General features: G+C 44.4%; 1 protein-coding gene across 4 annotated transcripts in view; it reads left to right on the top strand.

Annotated features, from left to right (window-relative positions):
* Window positions 1–23,667, top strand: part of lrrc31 (leucine rich repeat containing 31) — a 113,148-nt gene that overhangs the window by 18,344 nt on the left and 71,137 nt on the right. For 3 of the 4 annotated variants that reach the window (XM_080186152.1, XM_080186155.1, XM_080186154.1), the window contains exons 1-4: window positions 6,230–6,478; window positions 12,890–12,951; window positions 17,504–17,728; window positions 20,150–20,296. In XM_080186152.1, coding sequence (XP_080042278.1) covers window positions 6,468–6,478; window positions 12,890–12,951; window positions 17,504–17,728; window positions 20,150–20,296 — 445 coding nt within the window. In that variant the 5' untranslated portion in view covers window positions 6,230–6,467. Of the gene's footprint in view, window positions 1–6,229; window positions 6,479–12,889; window positions 12,952–17,503; window positions 17,729–20,149; window positions 20,297–23,667 lie in introns of those variants that run through there. The other variant, XM_080186153.1, reaches the window with a different exon arrangement.

Genomic DNA, 23,667 nt, shown 5'->3' on the forward strand with positions numbered 1-23,667 from the left:
CAATCGAACACACTTCCTACAAGTAAAATCACCTGAAACACTACTAGAGTCCCTCACCACATACATCCCACATGAGATGCAGCTTACTGCCTGAACTGCCATCCCTGAAACAATTACCAGCAGAAAAATAAAAATATTAAAAAAAAACTTCCCCCACACTTATAATTAGGTTAGAGGAGGTGGGAGGGTGGGATTCTCTACCAGTGTAGAGGATTGGGTATCCTCTCTGCGCTAATTTATAGGGAAAAGTCTGACAACACCAGGTTTTAGTCCAACCGATTTATTTGATAATAGACTCACAAGCTTTCGGGGTTAGCCCCTTCATCACCTGACGAAGGGGCTAACCCCGAAAGCTTGTGAGTATATTATCAAATAAATCGGTTGGACTAAAACCTGGTGTTGTCAGACTTTTCACTGTGTTTACGCCAGTCCAACGCCGGCATACCCACATCATGACTAATTTATAGGGTCAGGGACCTGAGGAAAAAAAAACTACAACTACCGGTAAGCGTCCTAGTGACGACTTCCGGTTTCTAACTAATTTTAAAAAAAACCACCGAAGCTCGCGACTTAAAAACTAGAAATAAAAAGTTAAAAGATATAAACAGAAAATGTACCTTTCTTGCGGCCTCCTCACACGCCCAAAAATCACTGCCTCTCGATGCTGCTCCTCAGGAACAATGAGCAGTGAGAACCTTTTATCTCGGATGGTGATGGCTAACACGAGGGGACATAGCTTTAAATTGAGGGATGATAATTATAGGATGGATGTCAGAGGTAGGTTCTTTACTCAGAGGGTAGTAAGGGTGTGGAATGCCCTGCCTGCAGCAGTTGTGGACTCGCCAACTTTAAGGGTGTTCAAGTGGTCAGTGGATAGGCATATGGATAACATTGGAATAGTTTAGGTTAGAGGGTCATTAGATTGGTTCCACTGGTCAGTGCAACTTTGAGGGTCGAAGGGCCTGTACTGCGCTGTAATGTTCTATGTTCTAAACGCGTTAGAAGCAGTTCAGTAAATGTTTCCTCGGGACGGGTTGTCTGAGGAAGGGTTGGACAGGCTGGGCTTGTATCCGCTGGAGTTTAGAAGAGTAAAAGATGACTCGATCAAAACCTTTAAAATCCTGAGGGGTATTGACAGGGTGTCTGCGGAAAGGATGTTTCCTCTTGTGTGTTTGGGAGGAGGAGGGGTGAGGGGGAGCGGGTGTCGCTGTTTGAAAATGAAGAGTCACTCACCTTATCTGTTTCTGAAATGAATTTGTTTCTCAGAGGCTGGTGAGTCTCTGGAACTCTTTGCCTTGTGAAGAAGTGGAAGCAAAGTCTGAATGTTTTTAAGGCAGTGATAGATTCTTGATTAACAAAGGGGTGAAAGGTTCTCAGGGTCAGCAGGAACGTGGGGTTGAAGTTACAAGCAGATGATCCATGATCTTACTGAATGGTGATGCAGGGGGCCGAGGGGCCTTATTCCTGCTTCTAATCCCAACTTTGTATCATCATCCATTCAGAGTTTATTGAAAGACTCATGACCAAGATCTCTTTTACTATAATATGTAACTAACGAAGGTAAAAAAATCTATAATCTATGGTATGTACCTATATATCTAACTGTAGCAAAGGTAAATAATTGGCCATTTGGGGAGTGAATAAAACTTTTTATGCTAAATGTGCAGTCTGTGCAATAGTGGGAGTGAGTTAATCTCACGCTCACATTCTCATAAACATCTGAAATGTGTCTACTTTGCAATTTGATCAAAACATTAATTATCAAACCGAAATTCAGCTAAATGGTTAAAAACATTGTATAAGATGTGTTCCCCTTTGCGGTATCCAAACTTCAATTCATAATCATTTCATTTATATTAAAATTATTATTAATTATTTGGTGCTGTAATTATAAACTGTAGGTCTGTGAGATGATGCAGATCCATGGATGGATCTGAAGGTTTCTCACCACCTTCACTTGGGATTGGACTTGACCTTTCGCTGAATGAACCTGTTGTCTTTTCTAGAACCTTCTGGATTGTTCTGTTTCTTTCCCAATTGCTGTATGTGGCCAGGGGCAGATAGATATTATATCCAAACCTTTACATATATTTTGTGAATAACTTTGAAGTTCATCTTCTGGTCTTGACTTTGTCATATTATGATGGTAAATATTAACCAGCTCACGGCTTCCCAGCCTGACTGGTCCTTCTGGGCTAAAACAGAAAGTCATCTTGAATAACATGATGAGTGATATCCTACAAAGCCTTTCTCTTTTGTTCCGTTCCAATTGTCTTTCCGCACCTAGTTGTCCGTCTCCATAGCTGCTAATTCCCGTAACAGGTTGCTCGCCTGTTGTTGTTATTTAATACTCAATTTTTACATTATTAATTTATGGTTATGATTTGTTTTCCTCAGTGAATTGTTTCTTTTTACACATCAGTTTTGTTTTTGAAACTTTTGTTAAATCTTATTTTTGAAATGTCCTTTTCAGCCGCAGGAAACAATTGGAATGTGTTTGCCTCGTTTGGAGTCTCTGGTTGAGACCGTTCAGCTCACCTTATCTGCAATGTTGTACAGAATTTTGTAAAAGGGTGGAAACCTTTCGTAGTTTCACACCTTTAACTGGTCACCTCTGCCGCTGCGGAGGGTGGGACTCGCTGTCTCATCACCACTGCTTTTCTTTCAAAGGCTTTGGCAAAAACTCTGGCTGTTCCGAGCTGGTTTTTTAACTCCCAGAAAAATATCCAAATCTCTCTTTCAACTTCTTTTGGTTTCAGGCTCTGATGTATTTTTTCCAACAAACTTCTCTGATTTCAGAACATTCAGCTGAATATTTTAAATTACTTCTCCAATTTTCTCAAAATTCCAACCTCTCTCAAATCAAACTGACAAAAGCATTTCAGTAAACCGGACAAACCTGTTTTACTTCAACAAAGGAAGGCTTTAAAAACTTTCATCAAATTCCTTTTCCAAACTCTTTCAAAACAAGGACTCCTCCCCAGAAATATTGAGTTTCTATAAAAGGTCATGAACCCAAGACCAAACTAACACAGGATTAATCATAATCCCTATCAACAAAATCTCTATCAATAGTCAGAGACTATTTCCTCGGGTGGATGTAGCTGTTACTAGGGGGCATAACTATAAGGTTCATGGTGGGAGATACAGGAGGGATGTCCGAGGTACATTCTTGACTCAGAGAGTGGTTGGGGTGTGGAATGCACTGCCTGCTGTGATAGTGGAGTCGGACACTTTAGGAACTTTCAAGCGGTTATTGGATAGGCACATGGAGCACACCAGAATGATAGGGAGTGGGATAGCTTGATCTTGGGTTCGGACATAGCTCGGTACAGCATCGAGGGCCGAAGGGCCTGTACTGTTCTATGTTCTGTACTGTACTGTATGTCCTGTGCTGTTCTATGTTCTAAACCCATTCTTACCCGTGAATTTTATCATCAAATCCCTACAGTGCAGAAGGAGGCCATTCGGCCTATCAAGTCTTCACCGACCACAGTCCCACCCAGGCCCTATCTCCATAATCCTAATTAATTACCTTAGCTAGTCCCCTTGACACTAAGGGGTAATTTAGCATGGCCAATCAATCTAAACTACACATCTTTTGGAGTGTGGGAGGAAATCAGCACCCGGAGGAAGCCCACGTAGACATAGGGAGAACGTGCAAACTCTACACACAGTGACCCAGACCGGGAATTGAAACTGGGTCCCTGAGGCAGCAGTGTTATCCCACCGTGTCATTGTGCTGCCCACAGATTAAAATTCCCACATGAAACTATCTCGGAATGCACTGCTAAGTGAGTTGGTTGAGGCAGACATGTTAGTGACATTTAAGACTTATCTGGATAGACACATGAACAGATGGGGAATAGAGGGATACAAGTGGTTGGTCTTGATAGAACAGCGTAATTGGCACAGGCTTGGAGGGCCGAAGGGCCTGTTGTTGTGCTGTACTGTTCTTTGTTCTTTTTTGGAATCAGCCATTATTGCAGGTTCAATTTTGGGAAAGAGTTACTAGAATTAAATACACACCCTTTTGTTATTTTCTGAACTTAAAGAAATATTGTCACAAAATCACATTTTTGGGATGGAAAACACAAATATCATCCACACAAAAATCTGTTTATTGTGCACATATGCATGCACACACGTGAACAAAGAAAATTCCAGCACAGGAACAGGCCCTTCGCCCGTCTAAGCCTGCACCGACCATGCTGCCCCCGACTGAACTAAAACCCCCTACCCTTCCGGGGGCCGTATCCCTCTATTCCCGTCCCGTTCGTGTATTTGTCCAGATGCCTGTTAAAACTCACTATCATATCCGGTTCTGCTACCTCCCCCAGCAACGAGTTCCAGGTACCCACTAAAAACTTGCCTCGTACATCTCCTTTAAACCTTGCCCCTCTCACCTTAAACCTGCGCCCCCTAGTAATTGACTCTTCCATCCTGGGAAAAAGCTTCTGACTATCCACTCTGTCCATGCCTCTCATAATCTTGTAGATTTCTATCAGGTCTCCCCTCAACCTCCGTCGCTCCAGTGAGAACAAACCAAGTTTCTCCAACCTCTCCTCATAGCTAATGCCCTCCATACCAGGCAACACCCTGGTAAATCTTTTCTGTACACTCTCCAAAGCCTCCACATCCCTCTGGTAGTGTGATGACCAGAATTGAACACTATATTCCAAGTTGCGGCCTCACTAAGGTTCTATAAAGCTGCAACATGACTTGCTGATTTTTAAATATGCTTTAAAATATTAAATGACATTACTTGCCGTCTTTCTTTTAAACTTCTGGACTGCCTGTAGTTAAAAATTAGAACAGTTAATTCCAATATTTGTAGCTTAAATGCATCAAGGAACGGTGTAATCAATGCTTAACCTCAGGCTACAGCCACCGTTTAGTTTCAGATTCCCTGCAGTTCGTCCTTTATCTGGGAGTGAGGAAATTCCAACTCCCATTACTCCACTTTGGATCCACAAGTTATTAGTCATAATATTAAATTGGTACATTTACTAATCACGCTGTTAGAATATCTGTTGATGTTACGATGGGTGAAAAGATTCCACAATGAACCCTGGCTCAAAGACACGTTTTTTAGAAAACGTGAAATAAAAGGGATGCAGGGCAGCCAATCAGCTTTTAACAACAAAAACCAATTATTGAAGAGTTTTTGATTAAATATTGCTTTGCTCCCACTTATCTTAACAAAGGCACATGGATTTAAAGAGTAGCTGGAGTTCAAATATAATTATACAATAATGGTCTCAGGAAATGCACAGCCCCTTTTAAGCCCAGAGGCTGACTGTGGTTAGACACACTCCAATCTAAAACTGAATGAAGAAAGCCTACCTATGCCTCTACTTTCTCAGGAGACTAAGGAAATTTGGCACGTCTGCTACGACTGACCAATTTTTACAGATGCACTGTAGAAAGCACCCCAGCTTGGTATGGCTCTTGCATTTTATTATTCATTCGTGGGATATGGGAGTCACTGGCTGGCCAGCATTTATTGCCCATCCCTAGTTGCTATTGAGAAGTTGGTAGTGAGCTACCTTCTTGAACTGCTGCAGTCCATGTGTTGTGGGTTGATCTGCAATGCCATTAGGGAGGGAATTCCAGGATTTTGACCCAGTGACTGTGTGAAGGAACAGTGATATGTTTCCAAGTCAAGACAGTGAGTAGCTTGGAGGGGAACTTGCAAATGGTGATGTTCCCATGTGTCTGCTGTCCTTGTCTTTCTAGATGGAGGTGGTCATGGGTTTGGAAGCTGCTTTCTAAGGATCTTTGGTGAATTGCTGGTGTGCATCTTGTAGAAAGTACACACTGCTGCTACTGAGCCTCGGTGGTGGAGGGAGTGGATGTTTGTGGATGGGGTGCCAGTCAAGAGACTGCTTTGTCCTGGATGGTGTTGGAGCTGCCCCCATCCAGGCAATGGGGAGTATTCCATCACACCCTGACTTGTGCATTGTAGATGGTGGATTGGCTCTGGGGGTTCAGGAGGTGAGTTACTCATCGCACTCTTCCTAGCCTCTGACCTGCTCTTGTAGCCACTATGTTTATATGGCGAGTCCAATGAGTTTCAGGTCAATGATAACCCCAAGGATACTGACGGTGGGGGGATTTGGTGATGGTTACACCATTGAATGTTAAGGATGGTGGTTAGCGTGAGTCTTATTGGTAATGGTCATTGCCTGGTATTTGTGTGACATGAATGTTATTTGCCACTTGTCAGCCCAAGTCTGGATATTGTCCAGATCTCGCTGCTTTTGAACATGGACTGCTTCAGTATCCGAGGAGACGCAAATGGTGCTGAACATTGTGAAATCATCAGCGATCATCCCCACTTCTGACCTTATGACAGAGGGAAGGCCATTGATGATGCAGCCGAAGATTATTGGGCCTAGGACACTCCCCTGAGGGACTCCTGCAGACTGTGATGGCTGACCCTCCACAAGCGCAACCACCTTCCTATGTCCCAAAGGTAGGAGAGCCTAAAACTAGAGGGCACAGGTTTAAGGTGAGAGGGGAGTGATACAAAAGGGTCCAGGGGGCAATTTTTTCACACAGAGGGTGGTGAGTGCCTGGAACAACCTGCCAGAGGTAGTAGTAGAGGCAGGTACAATTTTATCTTTTAAAAAGCATTTAGACAGTTACGTGGATAAGATGGTTATAGAGGGATATGGGCCAAATGCCAGCAATTGATTTTTTTAAAAAAAAGGGTGACATGGACAAGTTGGGCCGAAGGGCCTGTTTCCATTCTGTAAAACTCTATGACTCTATGTACCAGGTCTGACTCCAACCAGCGGAGAGTTTGCCCTGATATCCACTGATTCCAGTTTTGTCAGGGCTTCTTGATGTCACACTCGGTCAAATGCGGCTTTGATGTTAAGGGCTGTCCCTCTCACCTCACCTCTGGAATTCACCTCTTTTCCCCATGTTTGAACCAAGGCTGTAATGAGGTCAGGGGCTGAGTGACCCTGGAGAAACCCAAACTGGGCATCACTGAGCAGGTTATTGCTGAGCAGGTGCTGGGGATCGCGCTGTCGATGACCCCTTCCATCACTTTACTGATGATCGAGAGTAGACGGATTGGGCAGTAATTGGCAGGGTTGGATTTGTCCTGCTTTTTGTGTACAGGTCATACCTGGGCGATTTTCCACATTGCCGGGTAGATGCCAGTGTTGTAACTGCATTGGCACAGCTGGACTAGGGGAGCGGCAAGTTCTGGAACACAAGTCTTCAGTACTATTGCTGGAATGTTCTCAGGACCCATTCCCTTTGCAGCATCCAGTGCCTTCAACTGTTTCTTAATATCACAGGGAGTGAATGGAATTGGCTGGAGACTGATATCTGGGATGCTGGGGACCACTGGAGGAGGCTGAGATGGATCATCCACTCGGCACTTCCAGCTGAAGATTGCTGCGAATGTTTCAGCCTTATCTTTCACACTGATGTGCTGGGCTCCTCCATCATTGAGGATGGGGATATTTGTGGAGCCTCCTCCTCCAGTGAGGTGTTTAATTGTCCATCACCGTTCACAGCTGGATGTGACGGGACTGCAGAGTTTAGATTGGATCCATTGGTTGTGGGATTGCTTAGCTCTGTCTTGTTGTTTATGTTCTGTCCAAGACCACATGAAACTACAAAAGGTTGTGAATGTAACCCAATCCATCACGCAAACCAGCCTCTCATCCATTGACTCTGTTTATACTTCCCGCTTGGAAAAGCAGCCAGCATAATTAAGGACCTTGGACATAATCTCTTCCATCGGGAAAAAGATACAAAAGTCTGTGATCATGTACCAACCAACTTGAGAAAAGCTTCTTCCCTACTGCCACCAAGAGACCTTACAAGAGAGGCTCCCAATCTGCCCAGAACTTTCAGAATTTATTGGATTTCTATGAGGATGCGACTAGTGCGGTAGACAGAGGGGAACTGGTGGATGTGGTGTTTTCAGATTTCCAAAAGGCATTCGATAAGGTGCCTCACAAAAGGTTGCTGCAAAAGGTTAGGGTGCACGGAGTTGGGGGTAAGGTGTTAGCGTGGATAGAGGTTGGCTGTCTAATAGGAAGCAGAGAGTTGGTATCAATGGGTGCTATTCTGGTTGGCAGTTGGTGACTAGTGGAGTGCCGCAGGGATTGGTGCTGGGGCCTCAACTGTTTACCATTTATATAGATGATCTGGAGGAGGGGGCTGAGTGTAGGGTAAGAAATTTGCTGATGACATGAAGATGAACAGAAAAGCAAATTGCGTGGAAAGTCTGCAGAGAGATCTGGATAGGCTGAGTGAGTGGGCGAGGACCTGGCAGATGGAGTATAACGTTGGCAAATGTGAGGTTATCCATTTTGGAAGAAATAATAGTAGGATGGAATATTATTCAAATGGTGAAAAGCTGCAGCATGCTACGGTGCAGAGGGACCTGGGGGTCCTTGTGCACGAATCGCAAAAACCCAGTGTGCAGGTGCAGCAGGTGGTCAAGAAGGCGAATGGGATGTTGGCCTTTATAGCGAGGGGGATAGAATATAAAAGTAGGGAGTTCTTGCTGCAACTGTACAGGGCACTGGTGAGGCCGCAGCTGGAGTACTGTGTGCAGTTTTGGTCGCCGCACTTGCGGAAGGATATTTTGGCCTTGGAGGGAGTGCAGAGGAGGTTCACTAGGCTGCTACTGGAGATGAGGGGGTTGGACTATGAAGAGAGATTGAATAGACTGGGTCTGTACTCGTTGGAGTTTAGAATGATGAGGGGGGATCTTATAGAGACTTACAAGATAATGAAGGGGCTAGATAGGGTAGAGGTAGAGAGATTCTTTCCACTTAGAAAGGATAGCAGAACTAGAGGGCACAGCCTCAAAATAAGGGCGGGGGGAGCAGTTTAGAACAGAGTTGAGGAGAAACTTCTTCTGAGGGTGGTGAATCTCTAGAATTCTCTGCCCGTTGAAGAGGTGGAGGCTACCTCACTAAATATAGTTAAGTCACGGGTAGATAGGTTTCTGATAGACAAGGGAATTAAGGGTTATGGGGAGAAAGCGGGAAAGTGGAACTGATCCACTTCAGATCAGCCATGATCTTATTGAATGGCGGGGCAGGCTCGAAGGGCTAGATGGCCCTACTCCTGCTCCTATTTCTTATGTTCTTTGGGTGAAGAAATGTCTCCACCTCCATCCTAAATGGTCTACCCTGCATCCCCAGACTGTAAACCCTGGTTCTGACTCCCCCACCATTGGGAGCATCCCCTCTGTATCTGCCCTGTGTAGACCTGTGAGGATTTTATAAGTCTCTGAGATCCCCTCCCCGCCTCATTCATCTGAACTCCAGTAAAACAATCCTAACCTGGTCAATCTCTCCTCCGACATCAGTCCCACCATTCCCAGAATCAGCCTGGTAAACCTTCACTGCACTCTCCCAACAGCAAGAACATCCTTCCTCAGAAAAGGAGACCAAAACAGCAACAATACTCTAGGTGTGGCCTCACCAAGGCCCTGTATAGTTACAACACATCCCTGCTCTTGTATTCGAAACCTCTCACAATGAAGGCCAACATGCCATTTGCCTTCTTTACTGCCTGCTGCACCTGCACACTTACCTTCAGCGACTGGTGCACAAGGACACCCAGATCCCTCTGCACACTCCCCTCTCCCAATTTACAGCGATTCAAATAGTAATCTGCTTTCTTGTTTTTGCTTCCAAAGTGAATAATCTCACATTTATCCAAATTATACTGCATCTGCCATTGATTTGCCTACTCGCCCAACCTGTCCAGATCATTCTGAAGGATCTCTGCATCCGTGTCACAGTTCACTCTCCCACCCAACTTGGTATCATCTGCAAACTTTGAGATGTTGCATTTTGTTCCCTCATCCAAATCATTAATCTATATTGTGAATAGCTGGGGTCTCAGCACTGATTCCTGTGGCATCTCACCAGTTATTGCCTGCCAATTAGAAAAGCACTCATTAATTCCTACTGTTTGTTTCCTCTCTGCCAGCTAGTTTTCTATCACAGCTCAATATACTCCCTCCAATCCCATGTGCTTTAATCCTGCTCATAAGAAATAGGAGCAGGAGTAGGCCAACTAGCCCTTTGAGCCTGCCCCGCCATTCAATAAGATCATGGCTGATCTGTCGTGGCTCAGTTCCACTTTCCCGCCCTCTCCCCATAACCCTTAATCCCCTCTCTTATCAAAAACCCATCAACCCGCGTCTTAAAAATATTTAGCGAGGTAGCCTCCACCACTTCAACGGGCAGAGAATTCCAGAGATTCACCACCCTTTGAGTGAAGAAGTTCCTCCTCAACTCTGTTCTAAACTGCCCGTAGTCTCTTGTGCGGGACTTTTTAAACACTTTTTGAAAGTCCAAATATGCCACACCGACTGGCTCCCCCTTGTCAACTCTACTGGTTACATCTTCAAAAAAATACCAATAGATTTGTCAAGCATGATTTCCCCTTCGTAAATCCGTGCTGCCTCTATCTGATCCTGCCACTGCTTTCGAAATGCTCTGCTATAAAGTCCTTGATAATGGATTTGAGAATTTCCCACCACCGATGTTAAGCTTACTGGTCTATATTTCCCTGTTTTCGCTCTACCTCCCTTTTTGAATATTGGAGTGACCTTCGCTCCCCTCCAATCTGCAGGGACTGTTCCAGAGTCTATAGAATCCTGGAAGGTGATCACCAATGCATCCACTATTTCTAGAGCCATTTTCTTAAGTACTCTGGGAAGTTGATTTTCACGCCCTGGGGATTTAGAACATTACAACGCAGTACAGGCCCTTCGGCCCTCCATGTTGGCGCCAACCAGTGGAACCAATCTGATGACCCTCTAACCTAAACTATTCCAATGTTATCCATATGCCTATCCACTCACCATTTGAATGCCCTTAAAGTTGGCGAGTCCACAACTGCTGCAGGCAGGGCATTCCACGCCCTTACTACCCTCTGAGTAAAGAACCTACCTCTGACATCCGTCCGATAATTACCACCCCTTAATTTAAAGCTATGTCCCCTCGAGTTTGCCATCACCATCCGAGGTAAAAGGCTCTCACTGTCCATCCTATCCAATCCTTTGATCATCTTGTATGCCTCAATCAGGTCACCTCGTAACCGCCTTCTGTCCAATGAAAATAACGTCAAGTCCCTCAGCCTTTCCTCATAAGACCTTCCCACCATACCAGGCAACATCCTGGTAAACCTCCTCTGCACCCTTTCCAATGCCTCCACATCTTTCTTACAATGCGGTGACCAGAACTGTACGCAATACTCCAAGTGTGGCCACACCAGAGTTTTGTACAGTTGTAACATGACCTCATTCCGAAATTCAACCCCTCTACCAATAAAAGCTAACACACCGTACGCCTTCTTAACAACCTTATCAACCTGGGTGCCAACTTTCAGGGAGCTATGCACATGTACCCCGAGATCTCTCTGCTCATCAACACTACTAAGAGTCCTTCCATTAGCCTTATATTCTGTACTCCTGTTACTCTTACCAAAGTGAATCACCTCACACTTTTCCGCATTAAACTCCATTTGCCACCTCTCAGTCCAGCTCTGCAGCTTATCTATGTCCCTGTGCAAACTGTAACATCCATCCTCACTGTCTACAACTCCTCTGACTTTGGTGTCGTCAGCAAATTTACTAATCCATCCTTCTACACCCTCATCTAGGTCATTTATAAAAATGACAAACAGCAGTGGCCCCAAAACAGATCCCTGAGGGTACACCACTTGTAACTGAATTCCAGGTTGAATATTTGCTATCAACCACCACCCTCTGTCTTCTATCAGCTAGCCAATTCCTGATCCAAACTGCTAAATCACCTTCAATCCCATGCATCTGCATTTTCTGCAGTAGCCTACCATGGGGAACCTTATCAAACGCTTTGCTAAAATCCATATACACCACGTCAACTGCCTTACCCTTATCCACCTCTTTGGTCACCTTTTCAAAAAACTCGATAAGGTTTGTGAGGCGCGACCTACCCTTCACAAAACCGTGTTGACTATCCCTAATCAATTTATTTCCCTCTAGATGATTATAAATCCTATCCCTTATAATCTTTTCCAAAACTTTGCCCACAACAGAAGTAAGGCTCACCGGTCTATAATTCCCAGGATGGTCTCTACTCCCCTTCTTGAACAAGGGGACAACATTTGCTATCCTCCAGTCTTCCAGCACTATACCTGTAGCCAATGATGACATGAAGATCAAAGCCAAAGGCTCTGCAATCTCCTCCCTAGCCTCCCAGAGAATCCTAGGGTAAATCCCATCCGGCCCAGGGGATTTATCTATTTTCATACTCTCAAGAATTGCAAACACCTCCTCCTTATGTACCTCAATCCCGTCTAGTCTAAAAGCCTGTACCTCAGTATTCACCTCGACTACATTGACTTTTTCCTGCAGGAATACTGATGAAAAATACTCATTCAGTGCCTCTCCTATCTCTTCAGGCTCCACGCACAACTTCCCACTGCTGTCTCTGACTGGCCCTAATCTTGCCCTAACCAATCTTTTATTCTTGACATACCTATAGAAAGCTTTAGGATTCTCCTTGATCCTATCCGCCAAAGTCTTCTCATGTCCTCTTCTAGCTCTTCTTAAGTCTCTCCTTAGCTCCTTCCTGGCTAATTTATAACTCCCCAGTGCCCTAACTGAGCCTTCACGTCTCATCTTTACATAAGCCGCCTCCTTCCTCTTCACCAGAGATTCAACTTCCTTAGTACACCACGGTTCCCTCGCTCAACCACTTCCTCCGCCTTCAATCCCATCAATTTTCCCAGCACCATTTCTCTACTAATATTGATCTCTCTCAGTTCTTCCCTCTTACTAAATCTTGCATTCCATTAAACTTTTCTATTAGATTTTTACGTTGCTGAAATAATGAATATTTTTTAGGTTTAAGGGAGGAATCGTGTGGCCCAGGATCCGCGCACTTGTACGCAAGATGGAGAGCGCAGGTATTGTTTGATGAATCCTGTTCTATTTAGACTATAATCTACAGCTCTACCAAAAACCCGCACGTGTAACGATGGACTGAATGTGCTGTGTGATTTTTGTCATTACGTTGTTCTCCAGAAATCAAACTCTTCATGCAAATGATCACGATTACTTTGGCCTGGTGATTCAATGGTCGGTAAACTGTATAAAGAAACTCTGGGATCATTGAATCCTGGAGAATAATCCTGTCCTCTCCAAAGTTTCATTCTTCCTGTACTGAATGAGATCTAAGCAATGTCATTATCTTTGTACTCTCAATTTACAAGACACAACAGCCAGTGTGTCATAGAAGATTACAGCACAGTACAGGCCCTTCGGCCCTTGATGTTGTGCTGACCAGTGGAACCAATCTAATGACCCTCTAACCTAAACTATTCCAATGTTATCCATATGCCTATCCACTCACCATTTGAACGCCCTTAAAGTTGGCGAGTCCACAGCTGCTGCAGGCAGGCCATTCCACGCCCTTACTACCCTTCACAACAGCTTTCTCAACTCATCCTATCACCTTCAAGGAGTTTGTGTCAGAGTCACAGCAATAGCCCCTTTGGCCCACCGTGTCTATACTGACTTTCGAATGCCAATCGATACTAATCCCTTTGCCAACACTTGGGCCGTGGCCTACTTTGCCTTATCTCTTTGTTCCCAAAAACATTTTAAATTCTGCCATTTAATTCGTATAGTTTCTTGTCAATTCTCTTTGCAAAATGAATCACTTCATACAATGAAATTGTTTTTTAATTCTTTCCTGGAACCTGCGTGCTGCTTTGTCAGCATTTTGTTACTCATTGCTTTGAGAAGCTGTTGGTGAAGGGAATGTCCTCAGGCTGAGCGATTGAGCAAAAACGTGGCAGTGGAATATTACATGGGGAAAAGCTTTGTAGGAGGGAAAACAGAAATTAGAGTGTTGATGCTGAAAGGGATTTGGTTATCATTGAAACCTAACACGCTGATAAATGGTGTGGCCTTAATTGCAAGAGGATCTGAGTGTAAAAGTCAATATGCCTAATTGCAATATGGAGAGCCTTAGTGAGACCACAGCTGGAACTTGAACTACAGTTCTGGTTTTACACATGAAACGTTTGCAGTCTTTCAAATGAACCAGGAACTCTAGAAATCTATCTTGAACTTCGTTACCGAGCCTCCAGCCCTCTGATAGTGAACCTTTAGAATTCTCTATCCTCCTTGAAGACATTCCTCCTCATAGAATGTAGAAAAACTACAGCACAAATAGGACCTTCGGCCCACAAGTTGCGCCGAACATGTCCCTACCTACTAGGTTTACCTATAACCCACTATCTTACCAAGTCCCAGGTACTTATCCAAAAGTCTCTTAAAAGACCCTATCAAATCTGCCTCCAGCACAACTGATGGCAGCCGATTCCACTCACCCACCACCCTGTGAGTGAAAAACGTACCCCTGACATCTCCTCTGTACCTACTCCCCAGCACCTTAAACCTGTGTGCTCTTGTGGCAGCCATTTCAGCCCTAGGAAAAAGCCTCTGAGAATCCACTCGATCAACACCTCTCAACATCTTATACACCTCTATCAGGTCACCCCTCATCCTTCGTCTCTCCAAGGAGAAAAGACCGAGCTCTCTCAACCTATCCTCATAAGGCATCTCCATCCTGAGTGGCCTCACCTTATTGTTTGATAAATTTAACACTTTTTGAGGAGATAACCAGGAGTACTGATGAGGATAGTGCATTCAATGTGATCTATGTAGACTTTTATCAAAGCCTCTGAGAAGGTCCCTTGTGGCAGGCTGGTTAAGAAAGTAAGGTCCTATGGGATCCAAGACAGTGTCACATTGGGCTCAAAATTGGCTGAAACGGAGAGTGGGGAAGGGTGGTTGGGGGTGGGGGAATGGTTCGGCAGAGCTTGGGGGCTGGGGTCTTTGCTTTTTGTGATGTAAATTAATGATTTGAAATTAAGTTTAGGAGGTATGATTAAGAGGTTTACAGATGACAGAAATTGTTTGGGTGGTAAAAATGAGGATAAAGTAGATTGCAGGAGGATATCAATGGACTGGTCAGGTTGGCAGAGCAGTGACAAATGGAATTAAACTCGGAAAGGTGTGAGGTAATGCACTTGGAGAGGATGAACAAGGCAAAGGATTACACTATGAATCACTAGTGGAAAAGCCAATTGCGTGGAGGGTGTGGAAAGTCTGCAGAGGGATCTGGATAGGCCGAGCGAGTGGGCGAGGACCTGGCAGATGGAGTATAACGTTAGCAAGTGTGAGGTTATCCACGTTGGCAGAAATAATAGTAGGAGGGATTTCTATTTAAAGGGCAAAAAGCTGCAGCATGCTACGGTGCAGAGGGACCTGGGGGTCCTTGTGCGCAAATCACAAAAACCCAGTCTGCAGGTGCAGCAGGTGATCAGGAAGGTGAATGGGATGCTGGCCTTTATAGCGAGGGGGATAGAATATAAAAGCAGGGTGGTCTTGCTGCAACTGTACAGGGTACTGGTGAGGCCACAGCTGGAGTACTGTGTGCAGTTTTGGTCCCCGTATTTGCGAAAGGATATTTTGGCCTTGGAGGGAGTGCAGAGAAGGTTCACCAGGCTGATACCGGAGATGAGGGGGTTAGCTTATGGGGAGAGATTAAATAGACTGGGCCTGTACTCGTTAGAGTTTAGAAGGCTGAGGGGGGATCTTATAGAGACTTACAAGGTAATGAAGGGGATAGATAGAGTAGAGGTAGAGAGATTCTTTCCACTTAGAAAGGAAACCAGGACTAGAGGGCACAGTCTCAAAATAAAGGGGGGACGCAGTTTAGATCAGAGTTGAGGATGAACTTCTTCAATCAAAGGGTGGTGAATCTCTGGAATTCCCTGTCCATTGAAGTGGTGGAGGCTGCCTCACTAAATATATTTAAGTCACAGGTAGATAGATTTCTGATAGACAAGGGAATTAAGGGTTATGGGGAGCAGGCGGGAAAGTGGAACTGATCCACTTCAGATCAGCCATGATCTTATTGAATGGCGGGGCAGGCTCGAAGGGCTAGATGGCCTACTCCTGCTCCTATTTCTTATGTTCACTATGATTCATCACTATGAATTGCATTACTATCAGTGTCCAGTGTTCGTAAAGACCCTGAAGATCAGAGGGAGCTTGGAGTGTATATCCACAGATCCCTGATGGATAGGTCAAGAAGGTGTTTCAGAAGACATTCGGAATACTTGCCTTTATTAGCCAAGGCATAGAATATCCATTCACCTGGTGAAGGGGCAATGTTCCAAAAGTTTGTGCTACCAAATAAACCTGTTGGATTTTAACTTGGTGTTGTGAGACTACTTACCATAGAATATAAGAGCAGGGAGGTCATGCTGGAACTGTATCGATGGTGGTTATGTTAGCCATGTTTAAGTCCTATCTTGACAGGCACAGGAACAAATAGAGAATAGAGGGATAACAGCAGTAGGACCATGTGATCGGCACAGGCTTGGAGAGCCAAGAGGCCTGTTCCTCTGCTGTACTGTTCTTTGTCCTTTAAGCAACAACTGGAGTAGTGTGTCCTGTTCTGATCACCACATCATTGGAAAGATGTGATTGTGCTGTAGAGAGTTCAAAGGAGATTTATCAGATGCTGCCTGGGCTGGAAGGTCTGAGGTATGAGGAGATGCCCAGCCAGGGGAACATCCTTCTTGCACCCATCCTGTCGTGCCCTGTAAGAAGTTTGTAAGTTTCAATGTGGTCACCTCTCATTCTTTAAAACTCTGGAGAATATAGGCCCAGATTCCTGCAATTTCTCCATGTGGAATCATCCTGCCATCTATGGAATCAGTCTGCTGAAGCTCCAGGAAAATTAAATCTGCCATCTTTACCCAGTCTGGCCGAATGTGACTCCAGAGTCAGAGCAATGTGGTTGACTCTCCACTGTCCTCTCAGGGCAACAGGGGTTAGACAATAAACGCTGGCCAGCCAGCGATGCCTAAGTTCTAATGGTTTTCTCTGTACCGTTTCCCTGGTGATTGCCTGTCACCCCCTGCTTCACAATTATCTCTTAGATGTTATTTGTATCCTGTACAGTGAAGACTGATGCAAAATATCAGGTCAATTTATTCACCATTTCCTGGTTTTCCTTTATTAACTCCCCATTCTCATATTCTAGATGGCCAATATGCAATGTAGAAACTTCTAGAAAATATTACTCTTTTTATCTCACTAGTGAGCTTTCTTGTGTAATTTCTCTCTCCATATTCATCCTTTAGTCATTCTTTATTGTTCTTTATGTTCTAATCTGCCTCACATCCTTGTGCAATGATGCCATCTTCTTTTAACTTGATTCTCTGAAGCACCCTTCCTTTCAATTCTTTCTCATTGGAAACACTCCCCTCCAGTCCCAATCCCCACACAGTGAGTGCAGATATTTTGGTGAATGACATTGAACTGAATGGGATTTGACAAGCTTGCCTGATCTTCTCCTCCTGTCCTTCCCTGAGTGTTGAATGGAAGTGTTTTTGGACAGTGTGGTGAATCTCTAACGTTGTATTTTTTTGGTAGGTTCCAAACCACACGGTGATGAACTTGGTACAAAGCATTCCAAGTCTCCTTTTGACTTGATTGTGAACCGGATTTGGAGGAGTAGGTCTTTCACAGACAGACTGCCACAATCTCCAGTCTCTCGTTTCTTTAAGGGGTCTGACAATTCTACTGAAAATGTCACAGAAAAATGGAAACTAGGGAAAACATCACTGGATTCAGAAAATAAAGTTTCAAAGTTATCAGGTAACCATAAATGTAGTTATTTTCTAAAGGTTTAAAAAGGATGAAAATAAAATCACCTGGCAGGAATGGCCTTTCCTGTGTTGACAGAAAATTCTCTGTACATTTAGAATGCCTCTAATCAACATATTCTGTCCATTGAATCTCCCCTGTATCTCTTTAAAAACCTTAAATCTTATTAGCATCTCATTTTTAGATATGCCTAATGTTGCACCTGGCATCTCCTGCTGCACTCTCATTGAACCAGGATCCATCCCTGATTTGATGGAAACCATGAAACAGACTGTGATTGGGTATGGTACAGGGGCTGTTGATGCTCCCAAGAGCCTCATGAATGTTTTGAGTTGTTTGATTCCATTTAGTGCAGTAATACTGTTACACAAGATGATGAGGTGGCTTCAGTATGAATACAGCGTGTTGTCTACACAAGGACTATGCATTGGTCATGGTAGCACAGCGGTTAGCACTGCTGCCTCACAGCACCAAGGATCTGGGTTTGGTTCCCAAATGGGTAACTGCCTGTGTGGAGTTTGCACATTCTTCCCATGTCTGCATGGGTTTCCTCTGGGTGTTCCAGTTTCCTCCCATAGTCCGAAAAACGTGATGGTTTGTTGTATTGGCCATTCTCCCTCAGTGTACCGGAATAGTTGGGAGTGTGGCGACTAGGGGATTTTCCAGTGTGCTATTTGTTGATAATTGCTTTAATAATTATAACCTGCATTCTAGTTAACATCAGCTAGTGCTCCTGAGATGATGTCTTAGTAACTGGAAAGAATAAAGAAGGACTTTCCCCACAACCTAGATGCCACACTCCAGAGACTAGGAGATTGTGGATTAAGAGAACGGAAAGATAAATATGATTTTTTTCCCATCTCCATTTGAATATCTGGATCATGTCATTGATGCAAAGGGTCTGCACAAATCCCCCTCTAAAGTCAAAGCCATTACTGAGGCACCTGTGCCTCAAAATGTTAATCAATTTTATTATTTTTTGGGTTTATTAAACAATTATGGACAGTTTGTCTCTAATCTGGCAATTATCCTTAAACCTTTACACAATTTGGGGGAATAGATAGACATTTCTGTGGCTGCAAATGAGACTTTAGAAAATATGTTGTCTCTCTGGTGTTAAAGTCAAGGATGTCTCAGAGCAGCTACAGAGCTTTCTGAAGGGGAAGGGTGAACAGCCGGTGCCCAGAGTTCACCTTGATGCAAACAGCACAAATACATAGAAACTAGAAGCAGGAGTAGGCCATTTGGCCCTTTGAGCCTTCATTTTGATCATGGCTGATTGTCAAATACAATATCCTGATGCCCCCCTTTCCCCCCATATCCCTCGACCCCTTTAGCCCCAAGAGCTATATCTAATTTCTTCTTGAAGTCGCACAATTTTATGACCTCAACTGATTTCTGTGGGAGTGAATTCCACACATTCACCATCCTCTGGGTGAAGAAACTTCTCCTCCCCTCAGTTTTAAGAGGTTTGCTCCTTATCTTTAAGCAATGACTGCTGGTTCTGGAGTCAGAACATTCTTTCTGAATCTAGCCTGTCATAATTTTCAGTTTCGATGACCCCCTCTTACTTTCCTAAACTCCAGTGAATGGTCTCTCCTCGTATGACAGATCTGTCATCCCAGGAATCAGCCGGGTAGACCTTTGCCGTATTCTCTCTGTAGCAAGAACATCGTTTCCCAAATAAAGACACCAAGGCTGCAAACAATACTCCTCTCAGCTAATTTTGGGTCCAATGCCACACTTTGTCTTGGATCGCATAGGCCCTTACTTTCTTAACCAGCCTGCCATGAAGGACCTTCTCAGAGGCCTTGCTAAAAGTCTGCATAGATCACATCAAAAGCATTACCCTCATCAGTACTCCTGGTTTCCTCCTCAAAAAGTTCAACTAAATTTGCCAACCACAACCTTCCCTGAACAAATCTGTGCTGACTAACTCTGATTACTCAGTGTCTGTCCAAACGCAGATATATTCTGTCCCTCAGAACTCTCTCCAGTAACTATCCTGCCGCTGAGGTTAGACTGACTGGCCTATAATTTCCTGTTCCCTCACTGTCCCATTATGAAAAAGGGGAGGTAATGTTAGCATCGTCCAGTCCTCTGGCACCTCACCTGTGGTCAGAGAGGATTTGAATATTACTGTCTGTCCCCTTAATATCTCCTCCCTTGCCTCCTTCAACAGCCTGGGACACATCTCATCCAGGCCTGCAAATCTGTACCCTGAGGCTTTTGGTACCTCCCCTCTCTCTGATTTCCCCTCATATCTACATAAATATCTACAGAAATTAATTGGCAGCTTTTTACGTTTACTGATGTGTGAGCATTAGCTGAAGGGTTTAAGTGCTGCTGCTTGGATCTATTCACATTAAAATCTGTTTGACCCTCCCATTGATTCCTGTTTTTGCATCAAAGATGAATTGAAGTCCACAGATGTTGAGAACAGCTCCAGCAAATGGGAGCAAGTCACTGAGTTCATGGAAAGATTGGGGAAGAAGCCAGACCAGAGATGTCTCAATCTGAATAATAGTCAACTCACTGCTAATGATGCCGTTCAGTTGGGTAAGTTCAACAAATATTATAAACCATTGGACTGAAGTTAGCATATAAATCGTTAAGGGTAAAATATCATGCCAAGCTCAGTAAGAATCGTTAACGTGAGGATGTAAATGGGAAAAGAAACATAAATAGCAAATTTAAAATGGTTATGAACTTTATAGAATGCTATTGTTTATGTTCTGGAGGTCATGGTGTTGCGTTGTATAAGGCATTGGTGAAATCACAGCTAGAGCAGTGTATCCAGTATTGGCCTCCTTATTTAAGGGAATATTTAATTGCGCTAGCAGCCATTCAGAAAAGGTTTACCAGGCCAATGGCAGGAATCAGTGGGTTGTCTTATGAGGAAAGGTTGGACAGGCCAGGGTTGTATCCGCTGGAGTTTAGACGAGCAAGAGGTGGCTTGATTGAAATGTGACCCAGAGGGATATTGACAGGGCGAATATGGAGAGGATGCTTCCTCTTGTGGGAGATGCTTAGTTTATTTATTAGTATTACGAGTAGGCTTACATTAACACTGCAGTGAAGTTACTGTGAAAATCCCCTTGATCTAGAGCTAGTGGTCATGGTTTAAGAATGATTTTAAGCCCATTTCAGATGAGGTGAAATCTTTTGACTCAAGGGTCTTAGCTCTCTGGAAGGTTTGTGGAACCAGAGTCTTTGAATTATTTTAAGACAGAGATAGGTAAATTCTTGGTAAGCAAGAGGGTTAGAGTCGTAGAGTCATAGCATTTTACAGAATGGAAACAGGCCCTTTGGCCCAGTTTATCCATGCTGTCCAGTTTTTACTGCTAAGCTAGTCCCAATTGCCTGCATTTGGCCCATATCCCTCTATACCCATCTTACCCATGTAACTGTCCAAACGCTTTTAAAAGACAAAATTGTACCCACCTCTACTACCTCTGGCAGCTTGTTCCAGACACTCACCACCCTCTGTGTGAAAAAATTGCCCCTCTGGACACTTTTGTATCTCTCCCCTCTCACCTTAAACCTACGCCCTCTAGTTTTAGACTCCCCTACCTTTGGGAAAAGATATTGACTATCTAGCTGATCTGTGCCCCTCATTATTTCATAGACCTCTATAAGATCACCCCTCAGCCTCCTACACTCCAGAGAAAAAAGTCCCAGTCCATCCAGCCTCTCCTTTAGCAGAAACCATCAAGTCCTTGTAGCATCCTAGTAAATCTTTCTCACTCTTTTTAGTTTAATCCTTTCTGTAATAGTGACCAGAACTGTCCACAGTATTCCAAGTGTGGCCTTACCAATGTCTTGTACAACTTCTACAAGACATTCCAACTCCTGTATTCAATGTTCTGACCGATGAAACCAAGCATGCTGAATGCCTTCTTCACCACTCTGTCCACCTGTGACTCCACTTTCAAGGAGCTATGAACCTGTACCCCTAAATCTCTTTGTTCTATAACTCTCCCCAATGCCCTACCATTAACTGAGTGAACCAGGGCAGGACTTAATCTACCAAAATGCATCACCTCGCATTTGTCTAAATTAAACTCCATCTGCCATTCATCAGCCCACTGGCCCAATTGATCAAGATCCTGTTGCAATTGGAGATAACTTTCCTCACTGTCCACTATGCCGCCAATCTTGGTGTCAGCTGCAAACTTACTAACCATGCCTCCTATATTCTCGACCAAATCATTAATATAAATGACAAATAACAGTGGGCCCTGCACTGTTATCAGAGCTGGGCCGAGAGGTGGCAGATGGAGTTTAATGCGGAAAAGTGTGAGGTAATTCACTTTGGCAGGAATAACAGATGTGTAGAGTATAGGGCTAATGGTAGGACTCTGAATAGTGTTGATGAACAGAGGGATCTAGGTGTATGTGTGCATAGATCCCTGAAAGTTGGGAATCAAGTAGATAAGGTTGTTAGGAAGGCATACGGTGTCTTGGCGTTTATTGGTAGGGGGATTGAATTTAGGAGCCGCAACTTCATGTTGCAACTGTACAAAACTCTGGTGCGGCCGCACTTGGAGTATTGTGTACAGTTCTGGTCCCCACATTATAGGAAGGATGTGGAGGCATTGGAGAGGGTGCAGAGGAGGTTTACCAGGATGTTCCCTGGTATGGAGGGGAGGTCCTATGAGGAGAGACTGAGGGATTTGAGGCTGTTTTCGTTAGAAAGAAGGCGGCTAAGAGGGGATCTTATTGAAACATACAAGATGATTAGAGGTTTAGATAGGATGGATAGTGATAGCCTTTTTCCTCGGATGGAGAAAGCTAGCACGAGGGGACATAGCTTTAAATTAAGGGGTGGTAGTTATAGGATGGATGTCAGAGGTAGGTTTTTTACCCAGAGGGTGGTGAGGGATTGGAATGCCCTGCCTGCTGCAGTTGTAGATGCGCCTAGTTTGGGGGCGTTTAAGAGATCCGTGGATAGGTTTATGGATGGAAAGGGATTGGTTTACGTTAGAGGGTCACTGCTTTTTTAATTGGTCGGCGCAACATCGTGGGCTGAAGGGCCTGTTCTGCGCCGTAACGTTCTATGTTCTATATGATCCCTGAGGCTGGTCACAGGCCTCCATTTGAAAAAGAACCCTCTACAACCACCATCTGGCTTCTGTCATCAAGCCAATTTTGTATCCAATTGGCTACCTGACCCTGGATCCCATGAGATTTGACCTCATGGATGGACAGGCGACGTGCCGGAGTTTCTTCATGTGGGAGCTGATAGATCCATTGCGAGCTGCCACATCGAGGCCACATCTGCAGTAAGTGTTGGCAGCTTGAGGAACTCCGGCTCAGTGTTACTGAGCTGGAGTTTGACTTTCAGATACTATGGCACATCCAGGAGGGGGAGAGTTCACTGCTTCAGGAGGCGATCACACCGCTTAGATTAAATATCTCCAATTCAGCCATTGGTCAGGGACAGCAGGGTGTGACTGTGAGTGAGGCAGGTAGAGGGATCTGAAATTCAGGAATGGAGGAGACTCCGTTCTTTGTCCAACAGGTAAGAGATACTTACCCCTTGTGTGAATGAAGATGAGGGCTGTAGGGAGGATGAGCTAGCTGACCACTGCACCATGGTACAGGCGGCCATTCAAACGGGGAGCAAAAAGAAGAATGATAGTGGTCGAGGATTCTGTAATTTTGGGAACAGACAGCATCCTTTGTAAGCGGGATTGAGAGTCCCGCACGTTTTTGTTGCCTGCCCGGTGCCAGGATGAGGGACACCTCTAACTGGCTTGAAAGGATATTGGAGTCAGGAGGGGGAGGATCCGGTTGTTGTGGTCCATGTTGGGACAAACAATATAAGCCAGATGACCTGTTTGGAGAATATCAGGAACGAGGAACCAAATTAAAGAACACGTCCTCAAGGAGTTATAATCTCTGGATTATTACCCGAGCTACTTGCG

Source organism: Carcharhinus amblyrhynchos, chromosome 3 (genome assembly GCF_965287045.1).
Source record: "Carcharhinus amblyrhynchos chromosome 3, sCarAmb.v2.hapA, whole genome shotgun sequence".
Classification (NCBI taxonomy): domain Eukaryota; kingdom Metazoa; phylum Chordata; class Chondrichthyes; order Carcharhiniformes; family Carcharhinidae; genus Carcharhinus; species Carcharhinus amblyrhynchos.